General features: G+C 44.0%; 1 protein-coding gene across 1 annotated transcript; it reads right to left on the bottom strand.

The window, feature by feature from the left end:
• Nucleotides 1–4,572: 4,572 nt before the first annotated feature.
• Nucleotides 4,573–7,188, bottom strand: LOC145802469 (uncharacterized). The gene is made up of 5 exons (XM_082895190.1): nucleotides 6,530–7,188; nucleotides 6,240–6,401; nucleotides 5,553–6,146; nucleotides 5,373–5,471; nucleotides 4,573–5,164 (listed from the first exon to the last, which is right to left on the bottom strand). The coding sequence occupies exons 2-5, from the start codon at nucleotides 6,339–6,341 to the stop codon at nucleotides 4,727–4,729; spliced, it is 1,233 nt and encodes a 410-aa protein (XP_082751316.1). The 5' UTR covers nucleotides 6,342–6,401; nucleotides 6,530–7,188; the 3' UTR covers nucleotides 4,573–4,726.
• Nucleotides 7,189–21,712: the final 14,524 nt, after the last annotated feature.

The raw sequence follows: 21,712 nt of genomic DNA, 5'->3' as shown, positions 1-21,712 counted from the left end.
ATTTGATTTGAAGTATGTAACGCGTAAGTTAGTAAAAGGGAGAGCGGTAGCGGAGTTCCTTGCCGACCACCCGGTTGAGGGGGATGAAGCGGTTGAGTATCTATTCCCAGATGAAGCCATTCTGCACGTCGAAGATGAAACTTGGACGATGTACTTTGACGGAGCGTCAAACCAGTATGGGTATGGGATAGGGGTGTTGCTGATAGCGCCTGATGATTCCCGTATCCCTTTAGCATTCAAGCTCCGGTTCAAAGTCTCGAATAATGAAGCAGAGTATGAGGCATGTATTGCTGGCCTGGAAGCAGCCCTGGAACTAGGGGCAAGACGGTTGGACGTCATTGGGGACTCGAACCTTGTTGTGTCTCAAGCAAAAGGAGATTGGAAGGTCAAGGAGGAAAGGATGATAATCTACCACCAAACCTTGGATTTGTTAATTCCTCGGTTTGAGAAGCTAAATTTCACCCACCTCGTAAGAGAGAACAACAGGTTTGCAGATTCATTAGCAACTCTATCTTCTATGATAGACATCCCGTCCGGAGTCCGGATGCGTCCAGTCATTATTGATCAGAAGTTCGTGCCAGCATACGAGTCAATTTCCGCCATAGATGAGGTTCAAGACGGCAACCCCTGGTACTACGACATCTGGAACTTCTTGGAAAAGGAGACATATCCACCAGGGGCAAATGCCAAAGATAAGAGGGCCATCAGAAGAATGGATGCTCAGTTCGTTATTTGCGGAAAGCTGTACAAAAGGGGTCATCTGGGAATGCATAAGCTCTGTGTAGAAGCCGAAGAGTCAAAACGCCTGATGGAAGCCATCCATGGGGGGGAGTGCGGTGCACACATGAATGGAGTAATGCTGGCCAGAAAGATCCTCAGACAGGGCTACTACTGGTCAACCATGGAGGAGGATTGTATTAGCTTTGTTCGGCGATGCCACAAGTGTCAAATTCATGCAAACCGCATGAACATCCCGCCGTCAAAACTGTACAACATGACTTCGTCGTGGCCTTTTTCAGTCTAGAGAATTGATGTGATCGGAGCTGTTACCCCGAAGGGGTCAAACGGGCATGAGTTTATCCTAGTAGCGATAGATTATTTCACAAAGTGGGTCGAGGCCCAATCATACGCGGTGTTGAAGGCGTCGCACGTCGCAAAGTTCATCAGAAACAACATCATCTGTCGCTACGGGGTGCCAAACGAGATAATTTCAGATAATGGTTCCCACTTCAAGAAAGAAGTGATAGACTTGTTGGAAAAATACAATGTGGCTTTCCATAAGTCATCTACATACCGGCCGCAGACCAATGGAGCGGTTGAGGCCGCCAACAAGAATATCAAGCATATACTACAGAAGATGGTAGGAACCTATCGGGATTGGCCAGACAAGCTGCCATTTGCTCTGTGGTGCTACAGGACTTCAATCAGAACTTCTACTGGAGCAACTCCATATTCATTGGTCTATGGAATGGAGGCTGTTCTACCCATTGAGATTGAGGTTCCGTCGTTACGAGTATTGGCTGAATGCCAGATAGCCGAAGCAGATTGGCAGCAAAGCAGATTCGAAGAACTCATGCTCTTTGATGAAAGAAGACTGAAAGCACTGCACCACATCCAAGGCTATCAACGCAGAATTGCCCGGGCTTTCAACAAGAAGGTTAAGTCCAGGAATCTGAAAGAAGGAGATTTGGTGCTCAAAGACAACCGAGCTCCCATCCACGACCCAAGGGGCAAGTTCAAACCCAATTGGACTGGTCCTTACATCATCAAAGCTATCTGGTCAGGTGGAGCTGTGGTTCTGATGGATCTAGATGGCTTGGAGTTCTCACAACCGATCAATATGGACAAGTTGAAGAAATACTATCCTTGAGAGGCTCGCTAGGCCGAAAACCCGAAAGGGCAACCTAGGCAAAAGTCAGAGCACAAAAAATTAGAAAATATAAAAACTGAGCTCGCAAGGTTGAAAACCCGCAAAGGGCGGCCTTGGCAAAAGTTAGAGCGCAAAAGGAGAGTGAAAATACTCGAGAGAACCTTAGCCTGAACTACGTAAGGCTTGATTCCCATCTTTGGGATACGTAGGCAGCTTCACCTTGAAGTTCAGCCATAAACTTTTCCCCGATCAACTCTGTCCATTCTGATCATCTCAGTCATCTTTATCCATCAGCATTTATCGCGATCTCCGGTACAGTGCTGTTCAAACTAGGGGCAACTTTCCGTTGCCGCGACGGTGCAAAGTTACTCAGACAAGGGGCAACTTTCCGTTGCTATGAAGTGCCGCATTGTTCTTCAGACTAGGGGCAACTTTCCAGTTGCAGGGATTTGGGGTTGTGCATCTCAGTGACAGATTTTCGGCGTGTCCAATTCTGATCCACATCGAAAATAGTTTTGAAAAGTTTTAATAAAAGTTGACTTTGTTCAAATCAATCTTTTTACGACTAAGATCATTTTTGGACCAAAAGCGAAAAATTTTCAGTACCACAACTTTCAACTTCATTGATTTCAAAACTGAGTTCTCCTGCTCTTGCATTACAATCGAGGTTGCTTTTTTTTTAGTACATTCATAAAGAAAACTTGAAAATGCTAAATAAGCAATAAATTTGAGGCATAGTGGAATCAAGTATCTCTGCGTCCCCTCCCAGAGCTGGACGGAGCATCTGATGCCAAGCTGGGCCCAACCTGTGCCTCCTCATTGAGCCAATCCAAGCACTCATCGGACAAAGTGCAACTGAAAGTGGAAGCAGGGGCCAGGAGCTCTCTAGTCCTCCATGCCGTGGCATATCGGGCAAGGTGTGCACCCCGGATCGGGAAAGCTGCTGGGTACTCAATCCCCTCCGGTGGACAGGTCTGATCATGACCAAACTGACGCAGGAACCGGAACGGAAAATAAAATACGCAGTGGGTTAGACCAATCAGTTGGATCCCAATCTGCCGGGACATACTATAACTCATTGCCGGGAGGTTAAGCCAAGGACAACGCCAAGCAATGCCATCTGCAGACAAATTGCACATCCAATCAAACCACCACCTTTCGTCAAGAGCATTGACTAGGTGTTGCCGAAAGAAGTAGCCTCGAGCTGAATAGGCCGGGCAAGAGTCCACAACCTGCAACTTATCCATTAACCATACCTAGGGGAGGGATGGAAAATGAAAGAACAAAGAACAGAGAGGTGTAAGTTGAGAGAAAAGTAAGACAAGGGTTTTGTGAGAAAAACCGAGCTTGAGGGTCGAGTGATGTGAGCAAATATATATGTAAGGTCGGGTGGGAAACATTACCTGCAGCAGCAGTGGACTCCCAGCAAACCTAGTCGCCTCCCGGCGATAGACAGAATCTAAGCCCATCAATGTCTCGGCCAAGGTCATGGCAATACAGCTCTTTCCTTCTCTCAAACCTTGGGCGACTTCAATCAGGCAAACGTTAGCCCCGCCGAAGCCCGAGGAAAGCAGAAAGTGAGACAACAAACATTAGCAAAGGGCGTGTTGCCGGAAACCCTGCCAATAATGGTTGCTGCGGTCACCGGCGTCGGAAAAACGATGGATCAAGCCGAGGATGTCCAGTTCCCCACTGCAGATCAGAGATCGAGCGTCATGCGCCGTGAGCCCACACATCCGCCCTAAAGCCTGGGCGTGACCAAAACGAAGTTGAGGCAAGATCACTTCAGAACACTCGGACTCCATCAAAACCTGAAAATCTTCGAAAGTGGGACACATCGCTTGGCCGCCAAAGCTAAAAACATGCGTCACTGGATTCCAGAACCTTGCCGCGGCATGGAGAAAAGGAAGATGTAGCGGAGTACGGCTCAGCGTGAATAGTGCATTCAAGCCGAAACCCCAGAAATTCAACTTTTCCGAGCCATCTAGAGAAGAGATCCAAGATGTGACATTTTCTGCGAGAAACGCCTCCATCTTTGTCTAAAACTAAGATGAAATGAATGTTCCCGAAGTTGAGGCTTTTATAGAAGGAAAAACACTATTCACAGGGACACGTGTCAAAAATCTGGTGGCTGCAGGACTGAATGGCCGGCCGGCCACCTTTTCTGGCTGGCCAGCCATTTACTTTTTGCAGAAATGGCCGGCCAGCTGTCTCTCTCCACAAAAATGGCCGGCCGGCTCCCAGGGATGGCTGGCAATGCTGCAGTGTATCTCCTTGGCCCTGTTTTACCCTTCGAGGGAGAGTTCCAAGCATTTCCATACAACGAGAGAGTCAAAGGCCTTCATCTCCCTCCGTTTCGGATGCGTTCCGATGCCCAGATCGTCAGAAGTACACTTTGTTGTTGCTGAGTTTTGTTTATCGAGTTGTTGTTTTGCTTATCGAGTTGTTTGTCGAGCGGACGTGTTTCGTGTTTTTGAGTCATTGCTCTCTGTTTAAGCAATCTTTGTTAAAGTCTTGTTTATTTGCGTTGTTGCATTTTGCTTATCGAGTTGTAAACTTCCTAAGGTTCTGTTATATCTTAGTAAGTTGAATTGCTTAGTTTGTTGCGTCGGTTCACTACCTGACTTGGTGATTACACAACGCACATTCCCATTCAATTTCATTTTTATGCGAAATAAATTGATGCGATACGATGCTAAAAGTTTAAAATACAAACACCTTTTCAAAAGCTATTTCATTCCATCATGCTTTACAACAAACAAAGGTACAAGTTTTACAAAAAAATAAAACTACCTAACAATGTGCAAGGTGCTACAAACTACTAGTAAAAGAAAAATAAAGCAGGAAACAACAGCATCAAAGTCCTCGGGAACGAGAACGAGAAGCACTCCTCATCCTCTTTTGCGGGACGACCTCCGCACCATCATCATCATCTGAGTCGGAGCTGTCATCCTCAGGATCCCCCTCAGCCTCGCCTCTATTCCCCGAGCCAAAACCGGAGCCCCCCTCCTCAGCAGATGTCTCTGACTGACGGTCGGTAGCCTCCTCCTCCTCCTCAGCATCCTCCTCCTCCTCATCAGGCTCCACCTCCACAACGTAAGCCCTGCGTCTGCGGACGGGCCCTCCTCGAGCTCCTCGAAAAGGCCTAGATGGCCCGGCTCCTCGGGAAGGCCGAGATGGCCCCGCCCCCTGAAAAGGCCCGGGTGACCCAACTCCCTGAAAAGGCCCAGATGGCCCAGCTCCCCAATGAGGCCCAGGTGGCCTGGTCTGCGGCTGACCGGACCATGAAGGCATCTGAAAACAAAGAGTTCAATTCAAATACATCAGTCCAAATATATACATCAGATGCAGATACAAGCAAAGGCTACATGAAGTGGGTGCATGTAAATACAGTGTACAAGTGGGGTGTGTGTCAGATGTACTCTACACAAGTAGTCTATCGATGCAGTAGAAATTAGCATGTCATCAGAAGTATGATAAATGCCAGAAAACTGAAGGGTACCTGAATGCCCGCAACAGACAACTGTGCCTCCCTACGCAGGACCATGCCCTCGAGTGTGGCCACCAGTCCAACCACCTCCTCCATGTACCCTCGCGATGGCTGCAAAAATGAGCTCATAATCATCAGTGAACAAAAGAGTGTCTAAACATCTGAATGATGAATGAAAAAAGTGGAGCATACTGGCGGTGAGTCCGGATCAATGGCGTATCGATCATTGGGCATCGGAGGCTCTAGCGGGATCGGAGTCGGAGAGATAGCCCCATACTGCCACGCCATCAACTCAGTCGGCATATCTGGCCATCCGGGATGAGGATGAGTCGACGGAACCGGAGGAACCGGTCTACTCCCACCCCTAGATGTACCAGCCCTGCTAGTAGAAGGGGCGTCTGCAGCCCGAGCCCGAGCCTGGCCCGAGGATGACATACCGGCAGGCCTCATCATCGGGATATGAGCTCCCGTCAATGGAGGCATCAAATATATGTGACGGTAAGTGGCGTAGTCCCCTTCCTCAACATATAGTAAAGCATCACTGCCCAGCATGGCGCCGACTACCTCCGAGTAAGAGAGCCTGTCAGCGGTCCGCATACTGGCTGGGGGTGCTGCGGGAGGATCCTGAGAAAGATACCCCCATACCTGGTGCAGAAAGCGTTCCCCCAGGAACCATGCCCTGCCAACCGGCCCTTCAAGCAGGACCCTATACTGGGAGATGTCCGACGCTCCGGTATACTGAAGTCGGAGACCATCACCCAGGGACACCCAGGGCTGCCATGTGATCTGCGGATGATAAATGCATAAACCAATCAAAAATCGAGAATATACAGAGCAAATCAAAGATGAGAATGAAAGGAACTGAAAGTTCTGAGGTACCTCTGAATGTCGCACAGTGTCGAAGTACTGTCGCAGGTTAAGGAGGGTCTCTCGAGGTCTCGGCCGGTGTGGGCCCTCGAACACCAGTGAGTATGGGGTCATGAGAATCCCTGCCACCTCCAACTCTGGGGCTAATGATGGAAAGTATACATAGACCCATAGCTGAGAAAAGCAATGCAGAATGTGAGTACGAAATGCTGAGAGCAAAATACAGACTGTAAAAGTGCGCTGTGTGTGCAATGTACAAGTGATGAAGAGCAGAAATGTAAATCAAGAGGACAGAAAAGTACCTCTCAGGCTCTCCAGTAGCCGCCAAGTAAATCGCCCCGCCCGCGGGAGGTCGCGCTCATATAAAAGTAAAGGGTAGCCAGGCCGGCGCCACCCCAGTCATATCGATGGACCTGTGATAGGTCAACCAGAGCGCTCAGCAAGTATAGCCCGACTGTGTTCCCTCTGTCGGCGAACAGGGTAGTCCCGAAGAGGAACATAAGGAAACCACGGGCGTACTGCTCTGTCTCCTCGGGAGTCTCGGGCACCATCTCCGCCCGCCGAAAATGGGAAGAGAACCAAGTGTATCGGACTCTCCAAGAAACCCTGTCAACAGGCGGGCGAGCCCCCAATAAATACATCCAAGCGGCCTCCCACTCGCCCATATCCTCATCATAGGGGATGGGCCAACCTCCGATGTCCAGGCCGGTCAGCACAGCAAAGTCTAGAGGCGTCATGGTCATGTCCCCAGTAGCAGAGAAATGAAAGGAGTTGGTGGTGTCCCACCATCTCTCTACCAAGGCTGCCATCAGTGTCCTCCTGGCAGGACAACGTGACAATCCGATGCAGAAGGGCCCAAATCCTGCCAAATCTACCAAATCTCGGACGGCCTCCGGGAGCTCGGCGTACCAGTCCCTCGCGATGGTGGAACCATACCCCCGCACACTGCAGGAACCAACCTGCATTCAGAATGAATACCTGTGTGCCAATGAAATGAAATGGGTTGTGTGCCAATGAAATGAAATGGGCTGTGTGCCAATGAAATGAAATGGGCTGTGTGCCAATGAAATGAAATGGGCTGTGTGCCAATCAGTTAAATTGTGGGCTGCGTGTTCACTACCTATCTGGGCTGCGTGTTCAGAAAATTTGAAGTTTGGGCTGCGTGTTCAACTTTCAGTTAAATTGTGGGCTGCGTGTTCACTACCTATCTGGGCTGCGTGTTCAGAAAATTTGAAGTTTGGGCTGCGTGTTCAACTTTCAGTTAAATTGTGGGCTGCGTGTTCACTACCTATCTGGGCTGCGTGTTCAGAAAATTTGAAGTTTGGGCTGCGTGTTCAACTTTCAGTTAAATTGTGGGCTGTGTGTTCACTATCTATCTGGGCTGCGTGTTCAGAAAATTTGAAGTTTGGGCTGCGTCTTCAACTTTCAGTTAAATTGTGGGCTGCGTGTTCACTACCTATCTGGGCTGCGTGTTCAGAAAATTTGAAGTTTGGGCTGCGTGTTCAACTTTCAGTTAAATTGTGGGCTGCGTGTTCACTACCTATCTGGGCTGCGTGTTCAGAAAATTTGAAGTTTGGGCTGCGTGTTCAACTTTCAGTTAAATTGTGGGCTGCGTGTTCACTACCTATCTGGGCTGCGTGTTCAGAAAATTTGAAGTTTGGACTGCGTGTTCAACTTTCAGTTAAATTGTGGGCTGCGTGTTCACTACCTATCTGGGCTGCGTGTTCAGAAAATTTGAAGTTTGGGCTGCGTGTTCAACTTTCAGTTAAATTGTGGGCTGCGTGTTCACTACCTATCTGGGCTGCGTGTTCAGAAAATTTGAAGTTTGGGCTGCGTGTTCAACTTTCAGTTAAATTATGGGCTGCGTGTTCACTACCTATCTGGGCTGCGTGTTCAGAAAATTTGAAGTTTGGACTGCGTGTTCAACTTTCAGTTAAATTGTGGGCTGCGTGTTCACTACCTATCTGGGCTGCGTGTTCAGAAAATTTGAAGTTTGGGCTGCGTGTTCAACTTTCAGTTAAATTGTGGGCTGCGTGTTCACTACCTATCTGGGCTGCGTGTTCAGAAAATTTGAAGTTTGGGCTGCGTGTTCAACTTTCAGTTAAATTGTGGGCTGCGTGTTCACAACCTATCTGGGCTGCGTGTTCAGAAAATTTGAAGTTTGGGCTGCGTGTTCAACTTTCAGTTAAATTGTGGGCTGCGTGTTCACTATCTATCTGGGCTGCGTGTTCAGAAAATTTGAAGTTTGGGCTGCGTGTTCAACTTTCAGTTAAATTGTGGGCTGCGTGTTCACTATCTATATGGGCTGCGTGTTCAGAAAATTTGAAGTTTGGGCTGCGTGTTCAACTTTCAGTTAAATTGTGGGCTGCGTGTTCAGAAAATTTGAAGTTTGGGCTGCGTGTTCAACTTTCAGTTAAATTGTGGGCTGCGTGTTCACTATTTAATCTGGGCTGCGTGTTCAGAAAATGTAAAGTTTGGGCTGCGTGTTCAAATTTCAACTAGTGTGGGCTGCGTGTTCACTATCTATCTGGGCTGTGTGTTCAGAAAATGTAAAGTGTGGGCTGTGTGTTCACTTTCGAATTCGGGCTGTGTGTTCGACAAATCAGTGTTTGAGCCGTGTGTTCTAATGTGGGCTGTGTGTTCGCGATTAATTAATGAGCCGAGTGTTCAGAAATTCGAATGTTGAAATTACATGTTCAAGATGCAAGCAAAGTACTATGTCATAAGCTAAACTGCGTGTTCAAGCATGGCAAAGGTGCGAAATCTAGGAAAAATACAGAAAATGAAGTAAATACCTCTCGGGCCTCATGAGAGAGGTGATGCTCCGGCTCTCGGAGAAGCAGATCCACGGGTGCTCGCTCGTCAAAGCTAGTAAAGTGACGGAAGACAGCACGAGGGAGGACGTGTGCTGGCGGACGGTACCTCCCGGGAATAAAAGGTCGGGTCCTCGGAGGTAGAGTCATGGGATCGAAATCATCTCCGGCACCTGGAAAACCTCCGCCGTGGGGAGAATTACCCGCCATTTTCAGAAGATCTGCAAAAGGAGCAAAAATGAGCGAAAATGAGCCAAAATTGGAAAAAGTCAACGAAAGTCAACTCTTGGGAAATAAAAGTCAACAAAAGTCAACTCCCGAGAAAATCTTCCAAATATTGAGACAAACTTACCTCAAGTGGCGAAAATGCAAAAAGAAGCTCCGAAACCAGAATTTAATCGCTTTCAAAGTGTTTGAAACTGAATGTTTTTGCGAAAACAATTTGCACAAGGCGTTGGAAAACGCGTGTGAAACTCAGATCTGAAGAAGAAAGTGGTATAGGAGGCAAGAAATGAAGGGATCTCGGCTGCAATATATAGGCTCCAAGTCTTGGATTGAAGGAGCATCAAAAAGGAGGTGAAAATACCAAAATACCCTCGAATCTGGGCATATGGCCGGCCGGCCCCCTTTTCTAGCCGGCCAGCTATCTGCTTTTTGGAAAGCTGGCCGGCCAGCCATTAGCTTTATGGGAAACCGGTTGGCCACCTCCCCTTGGGAAGATGAACGGCCGGCCATGTCCCCCACATGCCCACCTAGCTCTCTGCAAATTTTGAGGAAGATCGGAGTTCCCGGGACCTGAAAAAGTTCAAGAAAAGTACACTTCCGGTCTCGAAATTGCTCCGTCGGGACTTCAGGTTCGAGATTTGACATACGTCTCATCATCATTCATCAAAATCAAAGTGTATCCTTTTTGAATGAGTTGTAGCCTTTCCGGGAAGCGGATCGGAGGCCGTGATTCGAGTTACCTTCACCGAAACATGCGTTTCCGTACTCGTTGTTTCACGACAAACGGGCACCCTAATTTATGCTCATTTTGTACTATCATGCACATAACTTGCATTCTCATGAGCATACTCACATTTTTATGCACATTTCTTGACATTGGCATACCTCTATGTTTGAGCATACGTTGTCACGCATGTTCCACTCTTGCATTGCGATGCATTCACTCACCGGCGCTGCGTGTGTCGAATTTTCGGAATCACATTAAATATATGTTGGTAGCATGTTGTACTTGTTGCAATTTCTCTCTTTTACAGGCACGATATTGTATGTACGGTTCAATTGAGGCTGGTGCGACCAGACGAATCGCACAGGTATCGTATCTTCTCCGTGTGAGACGTGGCGGGGATTGAATAATCCTCCGCATTTCTTAACTGCATGAAATGTAGTTGTTGCTTTGCATTCTTGCTTAAAACTGTTGCATCTATTTGCGAATATCTGCTTCATTACAGCTTGCTGCATTTGCATGATCATTGGGTTACCTCCGGCTCTTTGCATTATCATTTGCACTTTGCCCCCTGCCTGCGGGCATGCCTGCGGGCACATTTCTGTTTATCTTGTATGTTTGTCTAAGTCTTCGGCCTTGTCAAAAATGGGTCGTCTCTGGGCTTTGACATTCACTCCCGTCACTTATGACTTTCGAGTTCTGTCAAAGAGGGGCAACTGTAGACACCCCATTTTTGACTGACCTTAAGACTCAGACGTCACTGATTAAGCGCTTGGTGATGTTGCATTATGTGCTCGTTCAGAAGTTTCAGAGTTGCGGCCGTGAGCCCTACCTCCGGACTTCCGAACCCTCTTCTATGCCTTGCCTCGGTTTGCAAACCAGACTCGGTTTTCTCTGTTTCTTTTCCTGAGGGGAGGGAGAGGTCCTGTAGACTATCTCTCAATATCCGTAGGCTACATTTTGTGGTCGTAGGCCATTTTACCCATTTCGGAGTCCGGTTTCCGGTTTTTCGGGACCATAGGCCGTGTGCCTCGGTTCGGGACCGCTTAACCGTCTCCTATTGCTCTAATTTTTGGCATACTTCCTATTTTCTCCCTTTTGAGGGACACTGGGGGCTGAGAAACCCACTTCGTGGCCGAATGCCACTTTCGGTGCTTAACAGCCCATTTTCGGGACCCCGAACTGCGCGTTTTGGTCCCCGAGCATTCGTTTTGCAATGGTTTTCGTTCATTTTTGGCAGGTACCTCTGTTTTATCACTAGGAAGGTCACCGAAGGGTGGGAGACCAGCAATTGTTGCAGCAACCAGTTTTTGCTCCTCCGGCGCCCGTTTTTCGCACTTCCGGGCTAATGTTGAACCCCTTGGACCCATTTTCTTGAACTTTGAACCACATATTTGTGATGTACACACATGGGAGGACCCTAAAAGTTGGTGGCCGGCCATTAATGTTACTTGACCCTTTTGACCCCCTCCTTCCGGGCTAATGTTAAACCCCTTGGACCCATTTTCTTGAACTTTGAACCACATATTTGTGATGTACACACATGGGAGGACCCTAAAAGTTGGTGGCTGGCCAGTAATTCCACCTGACCCTTTTGAACCCCTCTTTCCGGGCTAATGTTGAACCCCTTGGACCCACTTTCTTGGACTTTTAACCACAGGGTTGTGTTGTACACAGGTAGGAGGACCCCACCAGTTGGTGGCCGGCCAGAAAATCTGATTGACCTTTTTGACCCCTAGCCGGCCGGCTAGGGGGTGTGGCCGGCCGGCCACCTGCAGCAAAAGTAACAGGCCGGCCGAGACCTTGGCACTGTGCACTTTACAGCTGTGGAGCTTTATCCCCCAGAAAAGATCTTTATCCGGGGGATATTTTGTGGGGGAAAGTTTGTCTCCTTTTCCCCCACCTTTACACCCCTTTCTTGGCCTTTATAACAAGCAAGCTAGATCATTTGTTGGGGTTAGAAAACTTCACCTTCAAGCCTCCATACACAACTCCATCTCCATACCTCTCATTTCTTTAAAAATCTCTAAGTCCATAAGCACCATTTCTTCTACACCACCAAGCTCTACCACCACCACCTCCATTCCAGCAACAAGGAAGGCTTCTCAAAGGCAAAAGGAGCTGCAAATTGATCCAAGAAGCAACAAAAGTTTTAGTCTTCAAGGGTGAGTAACTTTTCTCCTCTTTTGACCCTTTTTCTTGATCCATTTGTAAGCCCCACTTTCTTTTTGTTTCAAGGTCCGGCCCTAACTGAAGAGGGCCCTCTTTTGAGCTCATTTTCACTTTTCATTAAGGGCTCAACCCTGTTTGAGCCCTCCATGATACACTTGCTTCATTGATCCTCTTATATGTCATAGTTTTGCATGCTATTTTTGGCCCATGAGTAATCTGTTTTCGAGCATGTTGTAAACTGATATTAGGCTTATTTTGAGCCCCTCTTCAACATTGAAGAAGGACTCAACACCATTTGGGACTTCCATGTTGTACCTACCTTTATACTCCTCTTTTCTTCCCCATTCTTGCATGCAATGGCAGCCTACCATGCTTTTGTTTTTGGCCATTTTACAGTTCTGAAAAAGTGCTTATTTTGGTCCATTCTTCATGTTTCATTTAGGTCCTTTCATGGTTTGGGACCTCCATAGGCCACCTCATGTTATATCTCTCTTTTATTCCCCATTCTTGCATGTTTAGTTAGCCTACCATGCTTTTGTTTTTAGCCATTTTACAGTTCTGGAAATAGTCCTATTTTGGCCCATTCTACATGTTTTATTAAGGGTCTTTGGCTGTTTGGTGAATATTTTGCATACCTCATGTTATAGCCACTTTTGAGCCCCATTTTGCATCACATTTCTATCATGTTTGTATACTGATTTTGGGGCTGCCATATACTGTAAATATTCATATTTTTGGTCCCTCTTCAGTGTTGTAGAAGGAAATTTTTCAGTCTGGATTTTTCTTATATCACTTGCTTCATTACCCCTCTTTTGGCCCCTATTCTTGCATGCCATTTTTGCCATACCTATGCTTGCTGTTTGGCCATGTTTATAACTGTGAAAGTGCCTTTTTTGGGACTTTCTAGCTTCTGTCTTTGCATTGCATGTCCATGTTGTGCATGTTTGGCATAGCTATAGGCCATTTCGGGTGCCTAAATTCGCATTTCGGGACAATTCCATGCATTTCATGTCATTTCGCCTCATTTCGGGACTGTTTTCCCCCATATTTTAGTGCTGAAATTCCATTAGAATGATTGCTATCCATTTCCATGTCATTACATCGCATTTTGTCATCGCCTCGGTTTGCGTGCCCGTGTGCACGCATTTCGAGGCACCTCATTTTTATCCGCCGGCATCCTATGTGAGTGTGGCTGAGGCTCACTCATGTTGGTATAAGCCCATATCATGTTTCCATGACATTTGCATCACATTCTGCCATTTTCTTGGTTTGCGTACCCGTGTGCACGCATTTCGAGGCATATCATTTTCATAGCATAGTGCATACTAGGTTGTATCTTAGATCACATTCTGTCATTTTCTCAGTTTGCGTGCCTGTGTGTACGCACTTCGAGGCATCTCATTTTCATAGCATTGTACATGCTAGGCTGTATCTTAGTTGCATTTCATGCATATCATGCATATTGCATCGTGTCCGGAATAGGAGTTAGCCCGGGCACGGGAAACGAGGTACATTTCGTACTCCGAGTGACGGAATGTGTCTCAATTCCCCAGTCACCGACACTCCGGATTATCCATGATGGAGTTAGGTTTTAGCTGTAGTTTCATGTGCATTCATCCCATATTGAGTTGTGCATTTCGACTCCTCGGCCATCATGCCTCGGTATGCGTGATTGGTGGCACGAGGATCGAGACATGCATATATCTGTACAAATACATTGCTATGCCCCTTTCCTGCTCTCTGTTGCAGCAAAATGAAGAATCAGCAACTTTTTGGGGCTTGGCACGCATTTCAAGAACAGGTGTAAACAGAGGCTAATTGGGGCATTCCGGTGGATTTCCGCACAAGACAACCCGGACATGCATCATCCATCAGAAGCAAGGCAGTCCCTGGCTTGCATGCCAGTTTTATTTATTCTCTTAGTTAATTTGTTAATTAATTAGGATTTTGTAATATTTCGGACTGTAATATTCTTTTATTCGGGACTGTAATATTTGGACTGTATATTTATTCGGACCCTCCAAGTGAGGGCACAACTGTAATAAGTGTGCGTGTGTGTGTTGTATGTCTTCCAACCCCACGTCTTTCTCCCTTTTATTTATCCGCTCATGATGGTTAGATTAGGGCATATTTAAATTAGCATACAGTATGACAGCATGTTTACATCATTCATATGTTTTGCATGCACCGGGCTCGGCGCATCATACTAACTGCATTGTACTTTCAATTCCAAATTGAATACATGTTAGTTGTAGCATTTCATATGCCATCTTAGAATAGCCGAGCCTGCTATAGTTGCATTTTGCATGTGTTGCATTAGGCATTTCTGTATACTTAGGATTCATGCATGATTTCTAATGAGTTTCTATTTTGGCTTGGAGTACTCGGTAAGCTTTATGCTTTAGCATCCTTGCATGATTGTGAGTGACTGCCATACCATGAGGCTATGTGCTTATCTGATATAACTGCCTGAATGCCTGTGGGTGAAGGTTGGGTTATCTGAATTGGAATAAATCGTCAAATGTTTCAAGCCTACCTATGGGTAGCAAAACCATTTTCAAAAACAAACATGAAATGTTTCATTCCAATTCAGGCGACCCGGTCTATATTTGTATGCTGTGTGCATCACATAGTAACCTAGGCTAATAAACCGGAATAAGAACTCACAATGTTTTCAAAAATTGATATCATGGTTAGTAGAGGCCGGTCTATGACCGGGCGAGCGGGGGTGCTCACGAAGTGACCTTCCCCAATCGTACCCAAGTTCCCGAGCCGAGGCAACTTTGGTGATGACGGACACGTGGCCTTTTGGCACCGAGTCAGGGTTTCCTAAATTTCCCAAAAATAAAATATTTAGGTGGCGACTCTGTATCTGGTAAAGCAGTCCATGTTTGGCACTTCTTTCAAAAAATCAGTTTCTCAAAACGATTTGCCAGATTTGGACTCTTTGGTTCAGATTAGGAACCGTGGCATTTAAGAGTCCGAGCTGTAGTGACCCCAAATGAACAGAACGGGACTAACCCTCCCGGGGCGTTCGGGGACGTCTACAACACATTATATACATAAATGTTTATAAAGGAGAAAAATGTCAACTCTCATTAGATTAAGAGCATAAAAAACCCTATTTTTATGTTCATTAATGTCATTTTTAATACCATAAATGATTTTATTTTGGAAAATGGAGTCTGGCAGTACCGAAATTGGACCAGAAAACACCCTGGAAGGCGGCGCGTGGTCCGCACACGCCACCTAACGCCGTGAGCCGCTTCCACGCGCTACCAAGCGCCAGACGCGCTTCCACGCGCGCATCAGCGGCGCTGTCCACGCACGCACCGTCCGCGCCACGCACGTGCGCCGTCCGCTGAGCCGCGTGTTGAGCCACGCGCAGAGCCGCGTGCTGAGCCGCGCACTGAGCTGCGCCATTTTCCTCCGCTGGCTTGGCTGCTGATACATAAGGCTCTGTTTGTTCTGTTTTAAATTCTGAATCACGTTAAATGGTCATAATTAATTCGTTATAACTTTGTTTTAAGCGTGGTTGATACCGTTAGACTCAGAATTAAATTTTTTATCTTGTGTAAAATTTTGAAAATTTTATGAAAATAAAAAAAAAAATATTTTTCCTGAAATAATAATTCATTATTTTTGGTTTAAAATGCATCTGGTGTTGTATGATTAAGTTTTTGGGGCTGAATTTTTTTATTGTAGACTGTTGTAGTTTACTATTTACTGGTATAGTTATAGCATTTTACTAGATTCTGGAATATTTATTTCTAATTTTATGTGTGTTTATTAGTTATTTAAAATTCTAGAAAATCCCAGAAAATTCTAGAAAATTTCAGAAGTGATTTAGTTTCTGTTATGGCATAATTTGAATATTAAATACAGCATATTGTTATTTTTTGCCTCAAGTTTCTAATATGTTGTAATTAGAATAGCATGATTAATTGTTATTTGTTTAAATTCCATTATTAATTGTGACATAGCATGAGTTGATTGTGGATCTACATTATGATGCTATTGTATGGAATTAGAATTTTTTATCATACTTTTAGACATGCCATATTCAGTGGGAGGTTATTCGGTTGAGAGAAATCTTTGTAGATTAACTCCCGAAAACCAATATTTTGTGCATAAATTAAATTAAATTTTGGATAATTGCCACTTGTGGCGCAAGAGATGATTACGAGCATAGCGGATTTTCGATCTTACGACTTGTGTAATATTGTCACTATTTAATTTAAATTTTTGTGGCAAAATTAAATTATGCTAATCAAATTAATCCCAATGCGAATTTCTCTCTAAATTGACTTAGCTTATGGAAGTTACTTGGTTGACCTAGACTTAGTAAAGATGTTCAAATGTGAATAATGTAATCTCATTCTTTAGATGAGCAAAAATCTTGGAGACTTTAGGTCAAACCTTAATTGAGCCAAAGTAAGGAACACATGACTCAAAGTCGCCATGGTTTTGTTGCCTTGTTTGGCATAATAAAAACTAATGTGTGTGCTATGGTTAGCAGCACGCTACGTAGTTTTGGTTGGCGAGTTTTAGAGTTATGAAATTAGTAAGCCCTCAATAGATCTATATATGATCTTGACTATTGAGCTGCGCGGATTGACTTTGTAATTTGACTTGTAAATAATGTTACATCATTGGATAAAGTAACATTCAAGAGTCACATCATCCAAGAAATGCGAGCTTAAATAAATTAGTCATTAAGTGTAAGACGAGTAGCCAGTATGAGCAGCGTTTTGCTCTCTACCCAATCATTGGGAGTGGATGGAGCAAAATTTCATACACTATAATAGTGTGCGTTGAAATATCACGTGAAGTTAAAAGATTAGCGCTTAGAAGCTGCAAAATCTATTAACACTAAGTGAAAAGATTAGCGCTTAGAAGCTGCAAAATCTATTAACACTAAGTGAAAAGATTAGCGGTTAGTGGCTGCAAAATCTATTAGTATTGCCAACTTATTTAAGTCTGGACACTTACTGTTTCCACACTTGAGTGTGAGACATGAGGAGGGACTTCTTTGTATGATTCCTTAGCTAGGCTAACGTTTTTGAATAACGTTTATCACTGAGCGCAAACGTTGCAGCATAATAATGAAAAGGTCAAGGCCGACAAGGTTGTTATGACTCTAAGAATTTGACACATGGCTCATGAGAGCATTGTGTTGAATTAGACTCTTTAGCCTAATTCGCACTTAAGTTACTTCAGGAGCTGTCATAATTGATAGTTTATTCTTTCCTTCTTGTGGATAGTAGAATTAATTGCAAGTAACTATGAAACGAGAAATAGATATGTTAAGAGAAGTATCGTCATCTTTCAACTAGATGCAGTAAAGTGTATGGAGAATAAAATTGACTTAAAGGTGCAGGGGATTAGCACTTACTAGTTAAATTTGCAACTTAGGCGCACTTGATATCTCCATGACATCCTTTTATGATCTAGTGAATATGAATTAGTCATGAGTCATTACCTAGTTTGGCCTAAACCTTTAAAATTTGTCTTCGAGAACTCACACATTAAGATGATTGGAATTAATTTATGACATTGGTCATGAACCAGTGGCTTATTATACTTAATCACATTAATGAGATGATGACACGATGGTTTGAGTAGGCCTTCTCGGGCCCACTCGCTTATGACATCCTGCTTTCATGTGAATGTGTAACTTTGTTCGCAATGGTTGCGCACAAGTAAGTAGGAAAGCCATAGAAGGTCATTTGTATTGGCGCATTTAGTCCACTATAATATTTGTGACTAGATATGTATAAGGGTATGAGAGCTAAGCCTCAATCTCGATACATTTATAGATTACGATACGCATCTGAGTCAAGACTATTTGATCTCCCATAAGTCAAAAGTTTTGAGATGATTTTTGACATTGCACATATGAGGTTGAGATCAATTAGATAATAGCTTTCGTGCCTTTAGTTTTGACCAAGGTGGCAAGTATCTATTTGAGTTATTTTAGAAAACTCTGTGAAGAGAGATGGATGCTTAGAAAATTGATTATTCCTAATACTCAACAACATAATGGTGTAGTAGAGATAAAGAATTAAATATTGTTAATGTTCGGTGGATAATGGCGCAAAATGTTTCCCAATCGGGAATTGCACTAGTTTGTTGCCTATATCCCTAACTAAATGCCCTCCATATCAAATTTTTACACTCCATTTATGTAATGGGTTAATGGAGAGCCATCTATGGGCGATCTGTAACCATTAAGCAGCTTATCTTTATTTTTACTTCTCATAAGGTTGTGAAGTTAAGACCTAGAGTTCTATGGCGCATTATTGTATGCTGTCTTGTAAACACATAGGGTCACGAGGCGCATTATTGTAAGCTATCATGTAAACCCTCCGGGTCATGTGCATATAGGTAAGCAACTTTGTGGGAGTGTAACTAAGTCACATAAAGTTTTCTTAGTAAATGTGACGTGAATAGAGTTTTTGGAACTCTATAAGATAAAGAATTCTAAGCATAGCGCTCTATGTAGCCTAGTTGAGAATGGAAAGAAATTTCCAATATCCTAGGGACAGTGGGAGCGATGTGCCTACTAATGGATTACTCCATTAGAGAAGAATACTCTACATTCTTAGTTGCGTGGTAGCGAATGTGAAAATTTTTCACGTCATCACTGGGTGATTGAGAGGGAAACATTCATGATTGCTCCGCAAGATGATAAAGAGCCTAGGATAATGCCAAAGGCTCTAGTCCCCTATTTTTAGAAAGTGGATTAATGTTGCGCAGTTTAAGACAAAGTCTTTGAGGATTAACCATTTCTATAATTTGGTTGACCTTCCATTATGACGCGAAACTGTTTTAAAGTTATGCGTAATTTGGATAGTCATTGTTGAGGCATAAGGCTCGCTAGATACCGAAAAGTCGCACCATTGAGGAAAGTGTAGACCATGAAGAGACTTCCTCCTGGGGAGTGAGGTTATTTTGACTTAAGTTATGATTGACATAAGTTCGGAACATTGATTTGTGGACATTGTGACCCAACTTTCTCGTTAGAGAATTGGATTACCTTCTGCTTTTATGGTGAAAAGTTAGGAGCGCAAAAAGATTTCTAGTTCCAATAAATCTTTTACAATCTAAAACAGTTATCCAAATAGTGGTTCTTAGATTTCGTCAAGCCATGATAGACCAACGATGATCGATGAAGACTACTGAGACATGATCAATGGTCCAAAAGAAGTTTTTCCTTACTTAGTCATTATGAGTCAGGAATTTATAAAGTTGTCGCCACCTAGGGTGGGCAATCCTCTATTTTAGATATGATGGACATGGGTGATGTAATTTATATGCTCGGATGTACGATCCTTAGGGATTGTTTTGGGAAATTTCTCAGTTTGTCTTCGATGACTTACATAAGGAATATCCTAGAATGATTCTAGATGCAAAATTACAAACCCATTAACTTACCTATTGGTAAAAGCCATAGCCTTAGCTATTGAGTGTATCCTCGGATTGTCTTTGGGAGAAACAGATGACGTATATTCCTTGATCTTTTCTTTGTTGTGGGACCTAAAGTACGCTTTGTGGGCGTATTTGGCATGATAAGTGTTATCTTTGGTAAATGGTCAACTGAGTTGTTTAGACATTGCCCTTGTTTATTAGACTGTGGATAGAATGCTTTACTAGTAGTATATTAATTTGCTCCTTGTAAGATTCAATGCGCTAGTTGGGCGCATCTGCGCTAGTTGGGCGCATTAAGAATGAACTCAAATTGGTCACCAAAATATCTTTAGAGAGGTAATTGCGCAAGAGGTAATGATCTTGAACCACTTCATGTGAGGCGCAAATGGTGGATTCCATTATATATGCTTATCGCAAAAGGTGCTGATAAGGCTTATGCTTGGAATCTAGAATTGCGCAGACTGTGGTTATGTTTTTTAAAATCGATCACTTATTTGTTGTGAGATAATAAGATGTTGACATTATTATGGTTTGTGTCATAATGATTAGCAGATGATGATGTCAGCAGGCAAGATTGGCTCACTCACACAAGCAATCGCCCTTGGCGTTTGGGAGCGAGCAAGGATGAGACTAGTGGTTTATTTTTTATTTGGAGCCAAGAGAGGCTTAAATTATCCACTATACATGTCGCCTTGGTTACAACCAAGATGAGGTCGTGTTAGGACCAAACATGGATGTTAGTACCCAGTTTCCATGTTGTGCCTGTTATGATTAACAAGATGCGAGATGTCATTTGGCGCCTGGAAGGTGAACAAATAGAGAATTCGGGTTAGTTGCTTTGGCGCTAGAAAGCGACTAGACTAATATCTGTACGGTGTATCGAGTATGACATCACTCTTTTGGAAGAGTTACTCCACCGTAGCATGTATTCATACTATATGTGCTTGGCGACCGAGTAATGAGGTGAGAGAATGGATCCTTGTTTCCTCACCGTGTGAGCTTTACGTGTCATTATTGATATGACTTTCATTTATGTACCCTTTTATGACTTTTGACTATGTCATAAGGTAAGGGGTTGATGTTCTGCTACTTTGGTATGTTGCCTGCGATCACGTATGATTCGGCCTTAAGGGACATCACTGGGAAAACGGTCAATCCTAAACTAAATAGCATGAGGGCAAAGGAAAGATCATCTAGTATTACACTACTGTTGTATATTCACTACCAGCAACTCACATCGCTCTGTATGAGAGGCGGATTGAGTGTGAATATATTGCAAGAATTGAGAGGGTCAAACATGCTCCTTTTGAGGGATTAGAGATGTTTTTTGGACCGGTGTAATTAGATGGGTCTGGAGTATATGAGACACTATTTTTGTTCTTTTTGGGTTGATGTCTCTATGCTGGCTCATTTTGAGTTTCTAGTAGAGAGCTCCCACATGCAGGTGCTCTCAGCAGTCGCACGGTGCAGTGGCTAGTATGAGATTGTTCATTTTTTGGGGAGATTGAGATAGAGATGTGGCAGTGTCATGCCAACTCATGTCCGAGTGGGAGATGTTAGAAATTGGGCGCCCATGTGGCATGACCCTTTGAACCTTTTGAACCTTATCCATGTAAGTTTGAATTTGAATTCAAAACTTACTTGGATAACCACTCAGGATATCTATATCTATCATATCAACTGATATGGATAAATGAGATATTATCCTATATATCTGATATGATATGGGATATGAGTGATTAAGAGAAAAACAACGTATGTCGTATGTTTTTCCCATATACTGACTCTCTCCCAAAATACAACGATCAAGAGCCATTTTGCACTGTGACTTGTATGGGTGATGTTCATTCTGTAATATCACTCCATTGCTGGGTTGATTGATCAGATCCAAGAAGCACGTGATTTACCCACGAGATCCTTCAATTCAGACTCTGCAGAAAAAGGTATGACCATAATTTTTCATCCGCTGCGTTTACCTTAGATTTACACTTACATATCATTACGTTTAGAAAATAAATTTAAAAAATAGACTTATATATCATTTTCTTTACCACAAACATCATAGCAAAAAAACCCAAAAGATAAAGCAACAAATAACACGTGGAACATATCATAAATGT

This window comes from Camellia sinensis, chromosome 1 (genome assembly GCF_055761805.1).
Source record: "Camellia sinensis isolate YWXY chromosome 1, ASM5576180v1, whole genome shotgun sequence".
In the NCBI taxonomy this organism is placed as follows: Eukaryota; Viridiplantae; Streptophyta; class Magnoliopsida; order Ericales; family Theaceae; genus Camellia; species Camellia sinensis.
This window is presented reverse-complemented; position numbering and strand designations above follow the sequence as displayed.

Bases quoted from the DNA above. Each gene is read 5' to 3' on its own strand.
- LOC145802469 (XM_082895190.1), bottom strand. From the start codon at position 6,341: ATGACCCCATACTCACTGGTGTTCGAGGGCCCACACCGGCCGAGACCT. The intron at 6,147-6,239 runs GTACCTCAGAAC...TATCATCCGCAG, and splicing joins ACACTGTGCGACATTCAGAG to ATCACATGGCAGCCCTGGGT. The intron at 5,472-5,552 runs GTATGCTCCACT...TCATTTTTGCAG, and splicing joins TTGATCCGGACTCACCGCCA to CCATCGCGAGGGTACATGGA.